The sequence below is a fragment of the Coloeus monedula genome (genome assembly GCF_965178545.1).
Source record: "Coloeus monedula genome assembly, chromosome: 1".
Classification (NCBI taxonomy): Eukaryota; Metazoa; Chordata; class Aves; order Passeriformes; family Corvidae; genus Coloeus; species Coloeus monedula.
Window position 1 is genome coordinate 65,999,465 of NC_138781.1, and position 19,320 is coordinate 66,018,784.

Below are 19,320 nucleotides of genomic sequence, written 5' to 3' on the forward strand. Positions count from 1 at the left end.
CTTTCTTTACACAGTTTTTATTTTCACTGAAACGCTAAGCAACTTACAATAGCTTCTTTTCTGGTAGTACAGCTGTAGACAGTCAAAGTACTTAAAATACTATAAAAATTATTTGGAGAAATGTGATAATAAATTAAAAAGAGATACCAAAATGATTACTAAAAAGATTGCTTGAAAAAACCCAATTTAATGTAGCATCATGCAAGAAGAAGACAAAAGCGCTTGAGTTTGGATTATGGAAACCCCACTCATCTTTCTAGGAAGAAAACCCTATAAAATCCAGAAAAAGTTCAACTCTTGCTTTTTGTTACTGAAGACTATTTTTCTTGTATTCATTTTGTCTGTAATTATTTTAATAACCACCCATCTTTCTTCCTCAGACTCTTGCCAAAATACTGGTTACACACTCAGCTAGACTAGATGAAGACTGAAGATGGCTTCCCTTACACAACACACTGACAGTCTTACACCTTTTTTTATTATTATAAAAACATTACGGTTTCTTTCTTACCTTTCAACAAAAGTTTTATTTTTTTGTACAAAACCAAAACTCTCCTGAATGGGGAAATGCTGGAAATTCCTAACCTAGAAAAACATGAACTAAAACTTCTCAAGATGCACATGAAGAAATGCTCCAAAATTCCCAGGATGCCTCATATGCTTAGATGAGCTAACTCTAAACAGCATTTGACTGTTTTGTATGGAATCTGAATATACAGAGATAAAAATGTCATAAGCACAGAGTTAAGGTTGCTTGGTGATAATTTCTGTCTTTCTAGAACAAGTGCAGTTTAACTCAGATCTCTGAAAACTAGAAAGATGTAGTATGTCAACACAGACACAGGACAAGGAATTAATGCTGCTCCAACGGCAATCCCTTCAACTTCTACAGCTGGCATGGGTCACGGGGTGTGAATAATAAGTTTTTGAAATAAAGAAGCAGCATGGTTTGCTGTTCACCTCTATGCTGTATAGTTTGCAGCTCACCTCTATATAGGGCATAAGGGTAAAGCAGGCCTCTCCATGTCATGTGATGTGACAGTGGAAATTAAGGACTCCGTAAGCTTGCTCTCCTTTATCGCCTCCAGTGGACTCTTTCAGTCCCTAAACTGTCTATTTACATGCATGTCCCCAGAATGTCTTCCCTTGACATAGCCTCATACCTGTATTTATGGTCCCTTAGGTTAGGCCAGCGTCCCTTTCAAGTACCCTCTGACCAATATAAAACCTTCTCTTCCCCCCCTCTTTCTCTTCAGTGTTCTGATTCCCCAGTCCTTGGTTCTGTACCAACAACGCTGCCAAAATCACATCATAAAAAGCCACTCAAAAACGCTCTCTAAAAGCAAACGCACTATCTTATCATACTGTTTCAGGTGCAGCAGCACTATTGCTTTCAAACATCCTCCCAGATCTAGAGAGGATATATTCTAATTCTTTCTGAAAAAAATTTGTATTTTCTTTCCAAATTAGCATGAAAAGGCCTTCCAGGAGTCTGATAGCAACATCAGACCCATAGCTTATTCCTGTACTTCTCTCAGGCTTGCCATACAGTGATAGATAGTCCTTAGTCTGCAGCACTTAAAGAAACAAATTTAGGGAGATGAGATAGATAAAGAGAGAAATGCAGATCCTATGCTAATATGGGCTACTAAAAATATAAGCATATGACTGTAAAAAAGAATTTTCAGTTTTCTGTCTCAAAAAATTGTAGAAATACCACATTATATGGGAGATAAAAAGGAGACATTTTATATCTTTAGCAGGAAAAGTATGTGAACATCTGCTGATGAACAAATTAAAATGCTGCTGCAGGACTGAGTTAAATACTGTCAAACCATAGATGCTCATATCCGTAAGTATGCCAGGATGGAAGGGTTGCCTTAAATAAAGCAATACTTTTTCTAAGTGAGTTATTTCAAGCTTGTTACTAAACTGTGCATAAGTAATTAATTGCTTCTCAAAAGACAGGTAGTGTCCAAGATATTTATAAAAATAAGAACCAGAAACTGATATCAACTACTGACATTTCTTAGGACAGCACACACAGACAATGCTAGTAGAGAGGAAACAACACATTACCACAATTTCATTATTTCCACTCCCCACAAGCAGATATTCAAGTAACACACACTTTATTTATTTCCTTTCTCCCTCTCATTTTGCTGGGCCTCAGATTTTTGATTACTGAGATTTATTAAAGGGATACTGGTCATCCAAGATGCATATTATATGTTTAAGGTACAGTAATAATAAAGGTTCCTTTTACAACAGTCTGGAACTATACTCCAATAAAGCTGAGTTAGTGACCTTGGTGTTTTTACTTTTTTTCTCATGCATTGATTTTTAGCAATAATGAAACTTTTTCTAATGCTGTAAGTGAACTATACTGTGGATTATTATTCTAATTTTAATCATGAAATATCACTTAAAGAACAACAGAATGTAAAAAATCAACCAACCAACAAAAAAACCCAACAAACCCTGTAGTACATAATGAATCTAAAACTATTTAAAATATTTTCTGCACAAGTAAACCAGCATAGAATTTTGTGCTGACTACCTTAGAAATTGGTTTTTTTTTTTTTTTTGCAAATAATGGTGTGAAAATAGGGTAAAAGTAAGGGTATCCTAATAATAAATTTTTATAATCAGAATATACTTGAGAAAAATAATTTTATAAATGGAATAGTTATTAACAAAAGCTAAACACTGTAGGCTCACACATGTATATTGCACTTAGCTCGTGATCCTCTTTTCATACTCGGGTGATATTTACCTGTCTTTCAGATGATTTTAATGTAGCCCAAAACTTGTTTTTCTTTTCAAGCATGGTATCATAGGTCTGCAATGTTTATTGTGAAGGAGAACTACAATATCGCTGAGGTATTTATATTGCAGATTACTTAGAAGCTACTTAAATGGAATATTCTCAGATTTTCATCTAAGAATAAAAGGGACAAAATTACTCCCAATATGAAGGTATTACTGCTTTCCTTTAACTTGGCTTTCAATTTTATGAAGTCTCTTTTCACTTTCAAAGTTCTTAATAATTCCAGCCTAATACTGTGACAGATCTGCAGATTCTAGCAGTTCCACTGAAGGTCTCAGCATCAATATATCGCCAGCAAAGTTCTCCTGCCTTTGTTTTCTTGCTCCCATGATGTCAAATCATTCAGATATACAGGGCAGCCTTCAGTAACAAGAACATGTATCTGTTTCTGTTCAAATACGCTTCTTTTCCTTCATGAGTACAGTGAATAACGTGTCAAGGCAATGTCTTTATTTCAGTTATCTTCCCTCACCTACCAATCATCTCCCCCATTTCTCTTTTACCTACTGCTGATCAGAATTAAAAAACAATTTTATTTTGCCACAGGAACCTTTTTGAATTTAGAGTTTATAAAGTATCCCACCCCCATCCCTGAGCATGCCAACAACCAACCAATAACAATATTGTGTTTTTCTTTCAAACAAGTCTGGAAAACCACATTACCTCCTCCTGTAGTATCTAATGGATTACATAATTTAAAGTCACATTAAACTTAGTAAATCAAGGAAAAATTTAACTACAACTTCGATACACTTTGGGAGAAGAATGAAGCAGCTTTCAAGTATTTCCACAGTTCTCCTCCCCAGTATAAATGAAAGCACAGAGGCTCTAGAATAACAGACACAAAACCATGAGATTGGAGCTTTCTTTTCTGAAACAGCATTTTCTAACATGTTTTGTGTTGTGACATTCTCTGACTTCAGTAGCATCCATTTTCTGAGCAGTAACAAAGCTGTGTCTTTCTTTTCCCCTATGTTACATCTGCGATCTCAAAACTACAGAGGCCTTGGGTAGTTCCAAACTCTGAACTCTTATAAATCAGAATGCAGCAGGTAGCACCCTACCCAAAGACACCCACTGGACTAACTTTAATCTCCACAGAATTACTTGGCAAAACAACAGTGAGGGAGATAACAACTACTCCAACCAAGGTACATTTGAAAACCTTGCTTGGAGATTCAATCCATAAAGTCTTAAATCTATGTACCTATAACCACAACAGAGAGATATGAGCTAAGCCACTGGAACCACCATGTTATCAAAGTTTGCAGATTGCTTTTTGGTCTGCAAAACAGCTTTTAAAAAAAGTTATCAGAAACCAGTGAACCATTCTCTCTGACCTCAGTTATTCAATGCATCACCCTCTTAGAAAAGATCCCAAAGAAAAAACATTGTGCCCCAGCCAGATTTCTTGATAAAATCATACCTGGTGTTCATTCTGCACTTGCATCCATGCCCTGTAAAGTCTGAAAGAGCAGAAGTGACAATACAGACCTGACAAGTTCTCTGCTTCCTATCACTAACTCAGCTCTACTGACATTATTCCTGTCTTTTTGATCACATCTCTAACGAAGCAGACAAACTAATTTGGGGATTAGCTAGTCTTTTTGACCTAACCTACCTGGTTACTATGTTAAAATAGACTCACTGTTCTACTTAAACTACTGACCCAGACATATTCAGCTTGCTTTAAGAAATAAATTTCTAATAATTTTTGATTCATACATGGAAAATATCACTTAGTGTATAGTGTGTTATTCAGCAGTTCACCTCAATGTTCCAGGATAGTGGACTTTTTTTCCAGCTCCCATTAACAATAGAACTATACGTTCATAACTCATATTTTGTATACTTTTATTTACACATGATGATTCTTTCAAAAAAATAGAGCATGGTTCTGTGACTCTGTGCAATGTGTCTTTTGTCTAAAAGAGCAAAATATATAAAACTTCACACAGCTTTACTGATAATTAATACTGGAAAATGATTGCAAACATTAAAGGAATACTATCTTCAGGATTATGGCAACACAAATGGTTATGGTTTAGTCTATTTCACATTTTATGTAGAGATTCTGATTTATGGAAAACTACAGACACTTTCAAAAAACAGCATAGGATCTTCATAAGAACATCTGTCAACCTATCTGAAAATAATTTGTTGAAGGATCCATTTTCAATTAAACCACATGCATTGCAATTTCCTCCTTCTTACCTCCCATACATTAGCTACCTAATACAGAAACTTCAAACTCATATATTTTACAAATATTGCTGAATTTTATTCCTTCTGGTAAATTTGAAATATTTTAATTTATCTTACAATTAATGCTTGCTATTCCTGTCACTTTTTATTAGAGACAATCACCAACCATATGAAGTTTAACAAGGGCACGTGCTGGATTCTGCACCTGGGATGGGGCAACCCTGGATGTACAGACAGACAGACTGGGGAACAAGATGCTGGAGAGCAGCACCACAGACAGGGACCTGGGGGTCCTGGTTGATGGCAAGTTGAACATGAGTCAGCAGTGCCCTGGCAGCCAGGAGGGCCAGCCATGTCCTGGGGGGCATCAGGCACAGCATTAGAGCAGGGCAAGGGAGGGAATTGTTCCACTCTGCTCTGCACTGGGGCGGCCTCACCGTGAGTGCTATTTGTGGCTTTGGGTGCCACAATGTAAAAAAGACATGAAACTATTAGAGAGTTTATTAGAGAGTGTCCAGAGGAGGGCCATGAGGATGGTGAAGGGCCTTGAGGGGAAGCCGTGTGAGGAGCAGCTGAGGTCACTTGGTCTGTTCGGCCTGGAGGAGACTGAGGGGAGACCTCACTGCAGTTACAGCTTCCTCGTGAGGGGAAGAGCAGGAGCAGGGCCTGCCCTCTTCTCCGTGGTGCCCAGTGACAGGACTTGAGGAAATGACACTGAGTCAGAGGAGGTTTAGGCCGGATATCAGGAAAAGGTTCTTCACCCAGAGGGTGGTTGGGCACTGGAAAGGGCTCCCCAGGGAAGTGGTCACAGCACCAAGCCTGACAGAGTTCAAGAAGTGTTTGGACAGTGCTCTCAGGCACCAGGTGTGACTCTTGTGATGTCCTGCACAGTTGTAGTCAATAACCTTCCAGCTCAGGATATTCTACAATTCTATGATTCGACAAATTACGCAAAATTTATTCTGAAGACTTTCACAAAGCAATTCTTAATTTCAGAAAAGGCCTTCAGCAGCTGTTCATTTTGAGGGTCCATAAATTTGGTATAGTTTGTAAAATGCTCTGTCTCACTTCTGATAGATTTTTGTATCTGAAATTCCTGTAGAAATTTCACAGTCTGTATGAGGTGGGTATTTCCTAAGGATGCCACTATAACTGATTAGGAAGACTGCTTAGGTCAAAAACAATTTGTAGAACAAAATATCTAGCTGAATCTTGGCCTGAGGTATTAGCCATATTTCAAATTAGATTGACACTAAATCAGAAATGAAGTGATTGGTCACAAGGGACAGACTGTTTCTAAATATGTATAGTTATTGCAGCCAGTTACACAATAATATAAACCAGAATGAACTGCAAACTACATCGTAGCAATGAAATGCAATTTTAAAATATCTACATATCTGTATCTATAGATATGTTAAGCCCAGAACATACGTAAGCCAAGGACAGACCTGTCTGCAGGGTACTATTTTCCTTTCTACAATCTGGTGAGGTATCTGTGTGCTGTACCACACACGAGCAGCCTTGAAAGCACTAGGTTTTCCAGCTTTCCAAGAAGAACAGAGAGAGAAGTGCTGGAGAGGGCACAGTTGTGCTACCAACTGGGAAAAGCAGTGCTCAAGTGCTCACTTTGTGATGAGACCCCACATGTGTACCCACAACACATGAATTCACTAGACATACAAAAACTGCTCTCACTGTTTTATCTTCATCTGTTATTCAGTCCTCCACTCTACTTCCAGGTTTTCAGGAATTCCAAGATTTTTAGCCCAATGACCAGAGGTGCAGGCGCAGCAATGAAAACAGTGGAAGATACGAGTTCCAAAGCACTCACTGACCTGATCAACTGTGACGGCTTTGAGGGAGTGTACTTGGATTACCAAAGACAGATAAGTTCAAGAAAGGGTCACCAAGAACTCACCTCAGGATATTTCCGTGTCCTTTCCTTCCAAAGCACTTTGTATGGGCCATCATAATGTTACATTATTTGCAAATGACGGACAAGCTTAGTAGGCTCTGTGATACAAATTAATTTGCTGTGTTAAGTCACAAACTCTTACACCTAAGCCACATTCTCATTTGAAGAAGTCTGGAATTTTGAAATTTTTCTGTTCTGATGCCTATATCCAGTTTTAGGGGATGAGTTATTATTAATTACTACAGCTGCTGGCACTGTTTTTAGCTCTGAGCCGTCCAGTTTATAAAGTGAGTTAAAATTTCAAATTAAAAAATGGATTTTTTTTTTCAGTTTTACATAAGTTACCTAACAGTAATTCAACCAAAATTTACAAAAATTACAAAAAGGCACAGTTAAGACTTCTTCCATTGTTCTTCCACTTCATTATGAACCAATGAACAGGACAGAAGAATAAAGAGTAGATTGGAGATAAAATTGTTTTCTCCCTTAAAATCAAAGGCTATTCTGCCTTGTCTCTGAGAGTATCTTCCCTTCCTTCTATTCAGCACAGGAGTATGTGGTGTTTAAATTCCTGATGCTATTTCAGCTTTCTTGCAACTAAAAATCTCACAATTCCATCAGGATTTTCAGACACACTCACAGGGGAAGGAGGATGGGCAATGAGTGCTCATAACCACTACAAATCTGGGAGGACTACATTTTCCAAAATTACTTTTTTTTATACAACATATGTTCTGCACATGGCTGCAAGCATCAGTCTACAAAGTTACATGATGTTAACAGCAGTTTCATGATCCTTGCAAATTCTGTAACTATTTCTGGCCTGACAATGAAGTTCAGAAAGAACTCTACCTCTTCCTCCATATGTATATTCTCCTTATTCGATTGTCCAATTCTCTTTCTTAACACAGCCTAGATTGAACCCATAGTTGTACTTTACTTTAAGATGCTCATATTTTCAACTGTAAAAAAAAAACCAAACAACCAAAATCCAAAAAACTAGAACACCAACTAAGTTGGTTTCCTAAATGTATTTCAAATCTAGCTTTGAATTTTGACTTGTTTTCTCAAGCAACACAGTTGTGCTCCTTGAAAGCGCAAGACTTCTATTTTACACCAGTGTAAGATTTAAGAGCCACAGCTCCAGGCTAGAGTAAAAATACTTATGTCCTTTCTCAGGGATCTGACTCTTCACTGTCCAGCTGTTACTGTGCAATTTAACTCATTCCCCAGATTCAGCTATGAACTGAATTTTCAGCAGCTCCATAGGCAGATGATTTATTTATGAATAGGTTCAACCTATTTTAAAACCCACCAGCTCAACTGTCTCCCACAACAAAAAAAACAGATCTTCATTTCAGCGCCCGGTCAAAGAACTTAAAGTGGTTTGAGCTTGAGCTGATTCTAGCTCTAAAATAAAATGGTCTTTAAACATTTGTAAAATTCTGTTCAGTAGTTTTGTCTTACCACAAAACCCCTATTCTCAGGTAATTACATTCCTTTGAATTCACTGCAAAACCCACAGCTCTGGCTACACACTGAATGGTGAGCACTGGGGCAGACTTAAAGATACAGCACAAAAGTCAAATGTTTTGGCCATCTTTAGAACAGAGGAAAGGAGGGACCAGGCTTTCATAGGTCAACCAGTTTATATAGTTCGTGAAAAAAAAACAGGGAGGAAAACATGCAAAACTAATTCTAAGCATCTAGAAGGTAACAGAAAGATCCAACATGGATATGGCACTAACCAACAGACAAGTAATCAAAATAAAACCCATCAAAAAATAACTGGGTTTGTAGATGAGAGAATTCATAGCTATCTTGATGGTTTGTAGGGCTTTCTGCAGTACCTCACATGTTGTTGTGAGGTACCTCACAACACACACTGGACCTCATAAAAATCATAAGGGAACATGATGTAAATAAAACTACTAGAAAGCAACTTGCTGGAAAATGTTAACTTGGAATACTATGATAGTTCCGTGGAAAATTATATATTGGTGAAGAATTATATACTGGTTTTTTTCTTCATGGTCTACCTTCCCCTCCAGCCTTCACATGTTTAACTCTCTGGTCCCAAAGCTGTCATGAAAGTCTTCACTCAGGTCTTTATCCTGGCAGAATAATAACAGCAAATAGAAGTGTACTGCTGAAAAACAAATAGTAGTACAGACATTCAGCAGTCAAACTCAGACATTAATCGGTCTTGGCTTCTCTTACACATGAAGAACATTCTGCATGTTATACCATGCATTATTGCATGGGCTGGGGAGGGGAGATGTGGGTAAGGGGCCAAGAAGCAGTTATCACAGCTGCATCCAATTCCTGGGGCATGTAATGCCATTTAGTCACAGCACTTAACAGGGGAGCTCATAGTGATGGAAGACTGGAGTAACAGTACTGCTGAATAACTGGCATTGTTCCTTTTTCTATTTACTTTTCTTTCCTTTTCTCCCACCTTATGATCTCCACAGCATCCTCTTTAATTTTAAAAGAATATCCCTACACAATCCCATTGCATGATCTTTGGATTGATCACCATTAATCTGATGCAAGAAGTATTACTGATTCTGCTATGTCTGTGAGAATCAGAAATGAGATGGTACCTTCCTTTCTGGGCACTTAAATCACATTAACTAATCAACTCCACCTGAAGCTGCTCTCCGTCAACCTTCAAGTGCTTAACAGTGCCATTGGTTCTGTCATGTATCACAGAGTACATGAAACCTTATCAAGCTATTTCTAAATCCGTATCAGACAGCAGATGAATTCTTTCCTTACTTCAGCTCTGACCCTGGCCTCCTCAGGCACATTGTGCCACATCACTACCCACTAAGGTCTGAAGCATACGCTCGAGGGCAAGATTGGTCCTCGACTGTCATCATTCCTCACTGTCTGCTCAACAGGGAAGCTTACCAGCCTTTTCTTTGATGGGACACCTACGAGGTCCCTCTGTGCTCCTTTCCTTTAGAGCTCTGAACACGGCACAAGTGTCCCCTGCACAAGCAATGCTATTCCATTTGCTGTCCAGCTGCCTGTAGTCAAAAATGCTGAAGCAGAGGACAGCTGATACTGCCTGATACAGGACTGGTTATTTTTCAGTCAGGCTGGGCAGCTTGGTGACATTTGGATAATTACATTATTTTTAATGAGCTTCCACAGAAGATTCAGCTGTTTGTGTGCAGAGATTCAGAACTACAAAACCTATATCCATCCATCAAAGGAGGAATTAAACATCACACTGTATCTATTGGCACTCAAGAATGCCTATTTCTAGTGCCTTGCAGAATTCTAATCAAAGAGAGAGATGGTGGATCTGCAGCCACTCAGTTATGAAAGGGTATCATGAAACTTCTTGGAGACCTCCTAGGGGGAAGCAAAAGTAAAGCAGTCTAAGAAAAATAAGTAGCCATTATAGACTAAAGGCCACAAAATTTCTGCTCCCACAGAGATGATCAAATACAGCTTGTCTGGCAGACAACACTGATAATGCACAACACACATAATGCATATTGCATTATGCTGTCCTTACAGGAAAAAAATCTCTTAGTGCATTATGTACTGCTCCTGCAATTGGTAAATATGGGAACAGATCTAAATGATGGTTTGATTAAATGGAGGGGGATACAAGGTCAGATCACTGATATTTTTTTCTCCCAATAATGATGAGTGTACTAACAGTGTGTTAGTTTTCTAACTCTTCACGGTGACCGAGCAGCTGCAGCAGCTGCTGCTGGCCAGCTCTGTATACTCAGCATGAAGCCACATGGTATGGAATATCCCTTTGGCCAGCTTGGGGCAACTGTCCCAGCTGTGCAGCCTCCCAGCTTCTTGTGCCACTCCAGCCTTCTTGCTGGTAGGGCACGAGAAGCTGAGAAGTCCTTGACTTGGTATAAACACTACTTAACAACAAGTAGAAATATCATGTAGTGGTATCAACATGATTCTCATATTAAATCCAAAACACAGCACCACACCAGCGACTAGGAGGAAAATTAACTCTATTCCAGCCCAAACTAGGACAGTTATGAAGTTTTTAAATTGGTTGTTCACCTCAGTATAGTAAGCATAGTGCTTAATACAACTAATAAAGGGAGAAAAAATTAATGAGACACTTCAGAGGAATTAAAGGAAATGTTCAATAGTTGACTGACAAAATTTTCTATCTCAGAGCAACGTAATTATCTGATGACATAAAGAAAGAGAGAAGAAAAGAGAAAGTGAATATATAGTCTTTCATCTAGATATCACTAAAAAATGCTTTTAAAAAATATAATAATTACACCAATAATTGAAACCAAATTTCTTAAACTATTGAAAATATATACAGAAAGATTAGAATCCACACTGCAGTTGATGCAGTGTGATGCAGTAAACATGAAGTTGCAGTCACATTACTGCTCTCAAAACAGCTGCCATCTCCTATTCTCAGTTAGAGATGAACCTAATTGTCCCATGTTATGATCCTTATTTTCAAAATGGCTATTTCCTCATGTAATTTCCAAGTGACAGAAGTCAAGTTGATCCTGAGATGATAATCTCCCCTAATGTTTCAGAAATTGTTATGGACCAAATCACAAGGACAGAGAAAAAAATCTTGCAAGTCCCCACACGACTAATAGCTGCCTTGAAAATACAAAGACCAGAGAAATTAAAATTATCAAAACCATAAGGTTTTACACACTCTTAATTTTAGAGAAAAAGAGTAACTTTCACACTTAGAATTATTCTGATGCTTTGCAATGCAGCTAAATAGGAGTTCCCTACCAGACACGTCTAAATCATATTCTCTTACATTGCTTCTTGTTAGTTTAACTAGAATCTGTAATTTGAGTTATGCCATTACCAGCACTATCACTTTTACAAGTAAACACAGTAAGGAAATGGAGAAAATTGAGATACATAATACCAATAATAGCAGCAATAACAGTACACAAAGTAGCATCATCATTAACACGCTTCAGAGTGAATAAGGAGCATCCAGACTCATCTCTGAAACAGTGCATAAACTGGGGGCAAATGTAAGAAAAAAGTATTTGGGCAGCATTTAAGTTCTGGCCAACATCTTGGCTCATTTTCCATGCACATGACTCAGCATTACTGTAATTGCTTACTAGAAAAAAGAAAAATCATGCATAGGTTTGTTTTAACTTTTCTCTAAACTGGAGAGAGAATTTATGGCAAGCATAATCTAATTGATGGTCATGAAATGATGAGGCCATTTAGACAGATGTCTGATTCTCCATGGACATTTTTTCTCCAGGAGAAATAAGAAAGGCCTGCAGCCTTAGCTGTCTTTTCTGAATTTATGGTGGCAGAACTGTCCATCTGGATTAGTGTCATCTGCCCTTTTAGCAAAATATCGGTGCCTGTAAGGCTTTCAATGATAAATTATCTATGTGAAGGGATGATTCCATGTTGACCTACTGTTTGCTTTTTCTATTAAGATAAGCTCAAATGAGGATTTTCTCCAAAACAGCAATTATATTTAAGATCATGATCAAAATGATCCACTAAAAATACGGAAGTGCTAAATATTATTATGCTTCATACTCTACAGACTGTATCTAGAAGTGGTAAGGTCTTCCAAAAAAAGCTAATTTAAAAGGAACTGACATGGCAAGTATGTTATTATTGCAGCTGTGATACTTGGGCAGAATCACCAAAGCCATCTTGAGCCAGAGTTGGTGAAGTGGAACTCACTAAAGTGTACCAGTTTGCAATCAGCAATGGATTTGTCCATTGCAGAAGTATTTAAAAACTGGAAGAACATGCAAATACATGCAGTCTTTAAAAAAAAAAACCAAACAAGAATAACAGTTGTCAAATAACTTGCTCGCTGAGTCAGCACTTTTTTAAAGCAGTACTGGCAAAATTCTTTTCCCATAGAGAGATGCTACCAAAAGATCCACTGCAGAGGATACCATTATGAACATCCTGTGGAAGCACCAAGCTCACAAGTTCAGACTGGCAAGCCAATGTGCCAGCTGTTCATGTGCTATTTCTTACCCAATGCAAATGCAATAAAATGAATTCATTAATGTGGACAATATTTCATTAAGGGATGAAAGGGTCAGAGTGCATAACGTGGGTGGTTGTGTGCTACTTACTTTTCCTAGCAGAGAAACGTAAGTTACTCTAAGCAAGGAATGACAAATTAAATGCCTGTCCATTTCTGGTAATGCAGGAAAGACCATCAGCTGCTGTCTAGAAGTAATGTGAATATAAAACATAGGAGATTAGCACAAGCTCTTCCTGCTCTGTTTGACTAGTTGCTCTCCATTTCAACTAAGAGATAAAAGAACAAAGGACCTCATAACACAGGATTTTTGAAGGACTACACGGAAAAGAAAAGAAAAAAGAGAAACAAAATCTATTAATTACAGGTTTTCATCAGCCCTGGATTAGAGGCCCTATCTTCTTTGAAGGTTCTAATTCACTGAAAGCAATAAGTACTAGTGCTACAAATAAGAAGAAAGAATGTAAAACTGGGTTAAATTGACAATTACCGTTTTCCAAGTAATACTTCTAACTACAGAACAACTAATGTTCTTTTAATAATTTATCTCTTTGCATATTGTCTTCCCATAAGCACCCCGTTAAACAGAAGTGGGTAAATTAACTTAAACTCTCTGCACCTCCCATGAAAATACCATGCTTAAAAACTTGGGAATGAAGGAATACAAACCCGAAACATAAATCGATGTTTTGATTTTGAAACTTCCTACCTTCAAAAAATTACATTTCTGAACTTTTTTTAATTTATCAAATATATAAAAAGCATTCAAAACTAAGACAAATAATGCAACACTGTGAGCTGGTTACACTAAGGAGACTACTTTAACAGCAGGTACTTCTATTTGAAAATGTACAATTTCCTATTATAAGATCATCTACAATAAATGAACAGTCATTGCTCCAGCTGCACTACACTAAACAATAAACTGAAGAAGCCAGATATAATCTCATTTTATGTCTCCAGCAGCTGACACATCCTATGGAATTCATGGTATATACTAAGAGCAAGCACAGAGACTTTGTTTAGCTTTCCGATGTACAAGCAAAGGGATACAAGTTCCAATAGATTGTTTTGACTTCATGTTGGTGTACCAGGATACATAAATTGAAAGAAATAGGTTTTTATTTAAATTGATTTACATTTCTGGCTGACTTTCATTCTTACACTGAAAGGAAATATAAATGTTATTTATGCCCATAAAAATCGTACAGTAATGAGTTGAATTACTACAGGCATCAATCTTGGATACTTTCCTGTTTTGAGATTCAGATTACAAAAATAACAAATTCAATTTTTGTAAAATAAATCAAACCATGCCTTCTGATATTATTGCTATGATTATTGCTTATAAATAGCTATTTATAGCAAGCAAAGTACAGTCAATAGCCATGTACCTTCTATATACAAACAGACTTTTTCACCTTGGAATTTAAGATGAGAATGTTGGCAATTAGAAAGTGTTAAGGGGATTGTAGGAAGGGACAGGATAGGAGGGAGGGAGGGAGAAAGGGAAGATAGGAGGGAGGGAGGGAGGGAGGGAGGGAGGGAGGGAGGGAGGGAGGGAGGGAGGGAGGGAGGGAGGGAGGGAGGGAGGAAGGAAGGAAGGAAGGAAGGAAGGAAGGAAGGAAGGAAGGAAGGAAGGAAGGAAGGAAGGAAGGAAGGAAGGAAGGAAGGAAGGAAGGAAGGAAGGAAGGAAGGAAGGAAGGAAGGAAGGAAGGAAGGAAGGAAGGAAGGAAGGAAGGAAGGAAGGAAGGAAGGAAGGAAGGAAGGAAGGAAGGAAGGAAGGAAGGAAGGAAGGAAGGAAGGAAGGAGAAATGAAAGATAAACTCCAATTTTATTAATGGCCTTTAACATGCAGGCTGAAAGAAGTAAAATTTATAAGCAGTGCATAAGGAGAGTCTCAGAAGTGGCCTGTAAATTTGATATTTGACCAATAAATCTGAGATTATCACTGCTCTATTATTAATACTTTGCATAATTATTCACAATAAGCTTGAGATTGCTAGAATCTCAAAAGTCTTAAAATGAAAAAAAATTAATATGTGTAATCAATCAGCTGCTACTCTTGGTACTCATTTACCCCAAACTTGATAGAAAGCAGACAAGACCTTCTCAGTATAAGCACTGTATTACTCTCCCTCACAATCTGAACAGTCATTTATCTATGAAAACACATTCAGTGATCTAGCTAGTATAATTTCCCTTACTGGACTGAAAAAATCCTTCAACTGAATGTGGCACAGTTCTTCAGAAAATGTACATTTTCATGTACATGCTTTATGTATTAAAGGCATCTGAAAATGGATCTTACCACTGCAGCTGGAACTTGAGGCATTTTTGCAGCTGGGGTTCCTGGGCGTGGGTAGAATTGATTAATAAACAAGCTTGGAAACCTGTACAGTTCTACAAGTTTCATTGTTTCTAGAAAATCTTCATCTGTCTCTCCTGGAAAACCACAAATGATGTCTGTAGCAATTGTTATTCCAGGCACTCTGTAAAGAAAGTAGAAAGAAACACTTAACTAAGGACATGTAAAAGTCTTGCTCCCTTAAAAGCTAGTGTACATAGACTATAGCCTTCAACTTTATCTATAGAAATTGAGACCTAAATGGATCTTTGGGGAAAAAGAGATTTTAACACCATTGCTTGGTAATGATAAATGCATTTGGTGCTCAGCCAACAGCACAAGTAATAGAAGACATTGCAGCAAATACTGGATTAGGATTGTGACAGAAGAGTGAAAACATCTGGATCAACTCTTCCTTCAATCAAAATTAGAGGTAATCAGCAGACCTTGTTATTTCTTGAATTCTGATTGCTTAATCCATAAAATGCAAACCTTTTGAGACTCAGTCACTAGAAAATGTCAACTATTTAATGTTTTATAATGCTGCTACCAAAGTAGAACAGGGTATCTGAAAGAGGGGACTGGCATGTCATATCACCTAGCAAATTTGAACAGAATTGGCTTATAAGCAAAACATACATCTTTAGACACAAGTTAATTTTTAACTCAGTATTCTAAAACATCAGCCTATGCCTTGTTTTAAAAGGAAAACAAAATACTTAAGTTCACAATGCAAAGGCACTGAGTTGTTATTTAAGCAAGATCAACATTTCCTAACTGTTCCCCTTAGACTGTATATGCAGAACCCTTACACACACACATCAGGTTAAAAGAGCACAGGTGACAGAGACAGCCCATAGACACAGAAGGATGCACAGAAGAGGGTGAAGTTAGGGGGCTTCAGTTGAAATTGTGCCACCATCACAATCTTGGACATGGTGGGAACATGCCATGAACACTTTCCCAGTAGACACTGGAGCAGCCATCAAGGCTTGCACCCAGACTGAGCTTCAGATGGTGGATGCAGACCTCCAAGCTCCAGGCTGCAGGGACTCCCTGGGGGCTCTCTCTGATTCCAGGGGAGATGGCCCTCTGTCCCACTGGAGCTGGGCTGTTTTGGAGGAGCTGTGCCTCCAAGTGGAGAAGTTACAGGAGGCTGGGCAACATCAGAGAAGAAGAAAATGAGATGGCAGTGCCAGGTTAATGGTTGGACTTGATGACCTTACAGGTCTTTTCCAACCTTAACAATTCTGTGATTCTCTGCAACTCAACAGTTTGAAGAGGCTCAGCCCCTTGATCTTCAGTAGAGAAGCAGGTAGTGGTGATCCCCACTAGCAAGGAAAGCACGAGCTCTGGAGAAGGGGAAGGAAGGAGAGAGGAAAGATCTTGGCCAAATTAAGGCCTTACAACTGCAAAGTATGTTCATTACTCTCTGGAAGTGGAGGTAGATGTGCTGATAAGTAAGGTGTCTGGTCCCTCTAACCCATGCAGGTCTACCAAGAAGCACCACATCACTGTAATAGGTGACTCCCTGCTCTGGCAGACAAAGGCACCCCTCTGTTAACCCAGCCAGCCATCTAGAGAGGTTTGCTGTCTGCCAAGGATCCAGGGTGCTGTGGGGCTCATCTGGCCCTTTGACTACTACTCACCACTGTTATTCCATGTGAGAACAAATGATGCTGCCAGTGGAAACCTGGACAGTACTTAAAGTGACTACCGAGCTCTGGCAACAGTCAAGGCCATGAGGGCTCCAGTGGTGTGCTCCTCATCAGGGACTGAGGATGACTAAGCACTGGCACATCTTGCCCTGGGAACGCATGGAGTGTCCCTCCTTGCACGTATTCACAAGCCATCTGGTAATGGTCCTGTGCCACTGGCTCAAGGTACTGCTGCTCGAGCAAGGGCATTGAAAAACATGAGGGGTTGAAAAACATGAGCTCCATAGGTCCCTGCCAACCTCAACCCTTCTGTGTTTCTGTGACATGGCCCTAAAAAAGCCCTTCAGCCAAGAGATTACTGCACAGTATTTACAGAGTACTCTCTGTGACCCAGGAGACACCAGCTCAGTTTTCCAAATCTGACACTAGTCAGCTGGATGACTGCTGCATTGGGAGAAACTGTGGAGCCACAGCCCTGTTTTATATTCAGCCTGCTTGCATAGAGTGGGAATAATGATAAACATCCTCTGGAGAGAGGCAGAAACATAGAGTGCTCAGTGCTCCCTCCTGACACAGATGAGACTGTTTCCACAATGCAGAGATGACCTCATGCTGCTAGTAAAAATTATAAACTGAAGTAAAAGTGACTTATGGAGAAAAGTAAGAACTTTATAAAAATATTGGTGGTATCTAACTTGGAACTGGCCTTGCTTTAGGTAGGGGGAATAGATGAGATATCTTCCAGAGGTCCCTTCCAACCTAAATAATTCTACAGCTCTTATGTAGGCTACAGGCAAGGGATTAGCTCAGAGAGATTGTTTCAGGGGTGAATGGCATAAAGACAACTGTCACAAGCACAGTTCACACTTGAGTTTAAGAAGGGATCTCCAAGACTGTCTCTAACATAAAGAAATGGATGGAAGGCTTCTCTTCCCCTCTTCAGGATAAGACAATGCAGAACTATGAATGTCAATGCACAAAATCCAAATTACATTTATGAAGCATTCCAATAGCCAAAGAAAACTATAATTTCTTATTAGAGAGTATATCACCACAAGAAAAAAAAATAATGCTGTGGTTATAGTGAGTGAAGAAACTTGCATCTGAATAACTGAAAGGTAAACCTCCTGAAACAATGAGTTCTACTGGACAAGGAAAAATCTGTTGGCAAAAGACCCAAGAAAAGGGAAGCAGAGAATACTGTTCTTATTAATTTGATTAGGTGCAATATTAGACCATAGAGCTTATATTCACCATAACAGCCTTCAAACAAATTGTATATGGGAGTAAATATATTTTGTGATTTTTTTTCTACACTTTTTTTGTTGTTGTTTAAGTATTGGCAATGAGCTTATATTAAAGTGAATGTCTTGTCCTCTTTTTAACATGTGTCTGCATATACAGATAGCAGCACGGGAATTTATTAGATATTATTAGAATCTTCTTCCACCTTTTCCTTATGAAAAATCGCCACCAAAGAAAACAAATTCTATCAATTCCTTTTTGAGTTCATGAATTCAGACTCCATCATCTGAGATTAATTTAAAATATGGCATTTGAATGACAAATCAAAACCAGTATAAAACAGAACATTTTCAAGGACTTCATCCAATAACCCTAAGTGGGAAACACAAGATGGATATTGTGCAGAACAGCAGAAATCCCCAGAGCACCCTCAGTTACCATTGCTTTCTTAAGGCTGACAAACATCAAGATATGAACTTCTGCTTGATATCAAGTAACAATAAAATTCCTTATCTTTAAGGACTGAGTGAAGAGAGCAGCCCTATATCCTGCAACATGATTTTGTTGATCCCACAAATATCTTGTGCAGCAGCAGTAAGCTCATGGAAGAGAGAGTACACTACTTTATAAACCAATGCCACCTAACATCAGCTGCCATTTCTCAGAACATGAACAGAACATTCATTACATTTGACAAAACCATTATAATGAAGTTATTTTATCCATTTTAATGACACTATTGGCAACAGTCAAAGCATTTATTACCAATGGTAGTAGTAATACCATCCTTTATAAAGGCCTGGTTGTTTCTATAGCAACATGAATTATAAGGTCCAATCAAGCTAGATACAATAAAATATGCTCTTTTTCTCCATAACACCAGTTGTCATTCAGTTAAAAGGAAATTACATATTTTAAAAATTCATAAACTCTACAAATGTCTGAATTCCGTTTGCTGATAAGGTGTTAATTATCTTAGTAATTAGATTTCTTCCTGGATGGAATTATTACATACAAAGAAAAGCCTGGGTACAAAAAGAGAATAAGGACCAGGGTGTATTCAGCAACAGCAATTAATTACCGTTCAATCCAGTGTAA

General features: G+C 38.3%; 1 protein-coding gene across 1 annotated transcript in view; it reads right to left on the reverse strand.

Annotated features, from left to right (window-relative positions):
* The window catches only part of CDKAL1 (CDKAL1 threonylcarbamoyladenosine tRNA methylthiotransferase), a 379,155-nt gene that overhangs the window by 90,009 nt on the left and 269,826 nt on the right, over positions 1 to 19,320 (reverse strand). Inside the window, exon 12 of the mRNA XM_082282699.1 lies at positions 15,284 to 15,464. Within this exon, the coding sequence (XP_082138825.1) occupies positions 15,284 to 15,464 (181 nt within the window). The remainder of the gene's footprint in view (positions 1 to 15,283; positions 15,465 to 19,320) is intronic.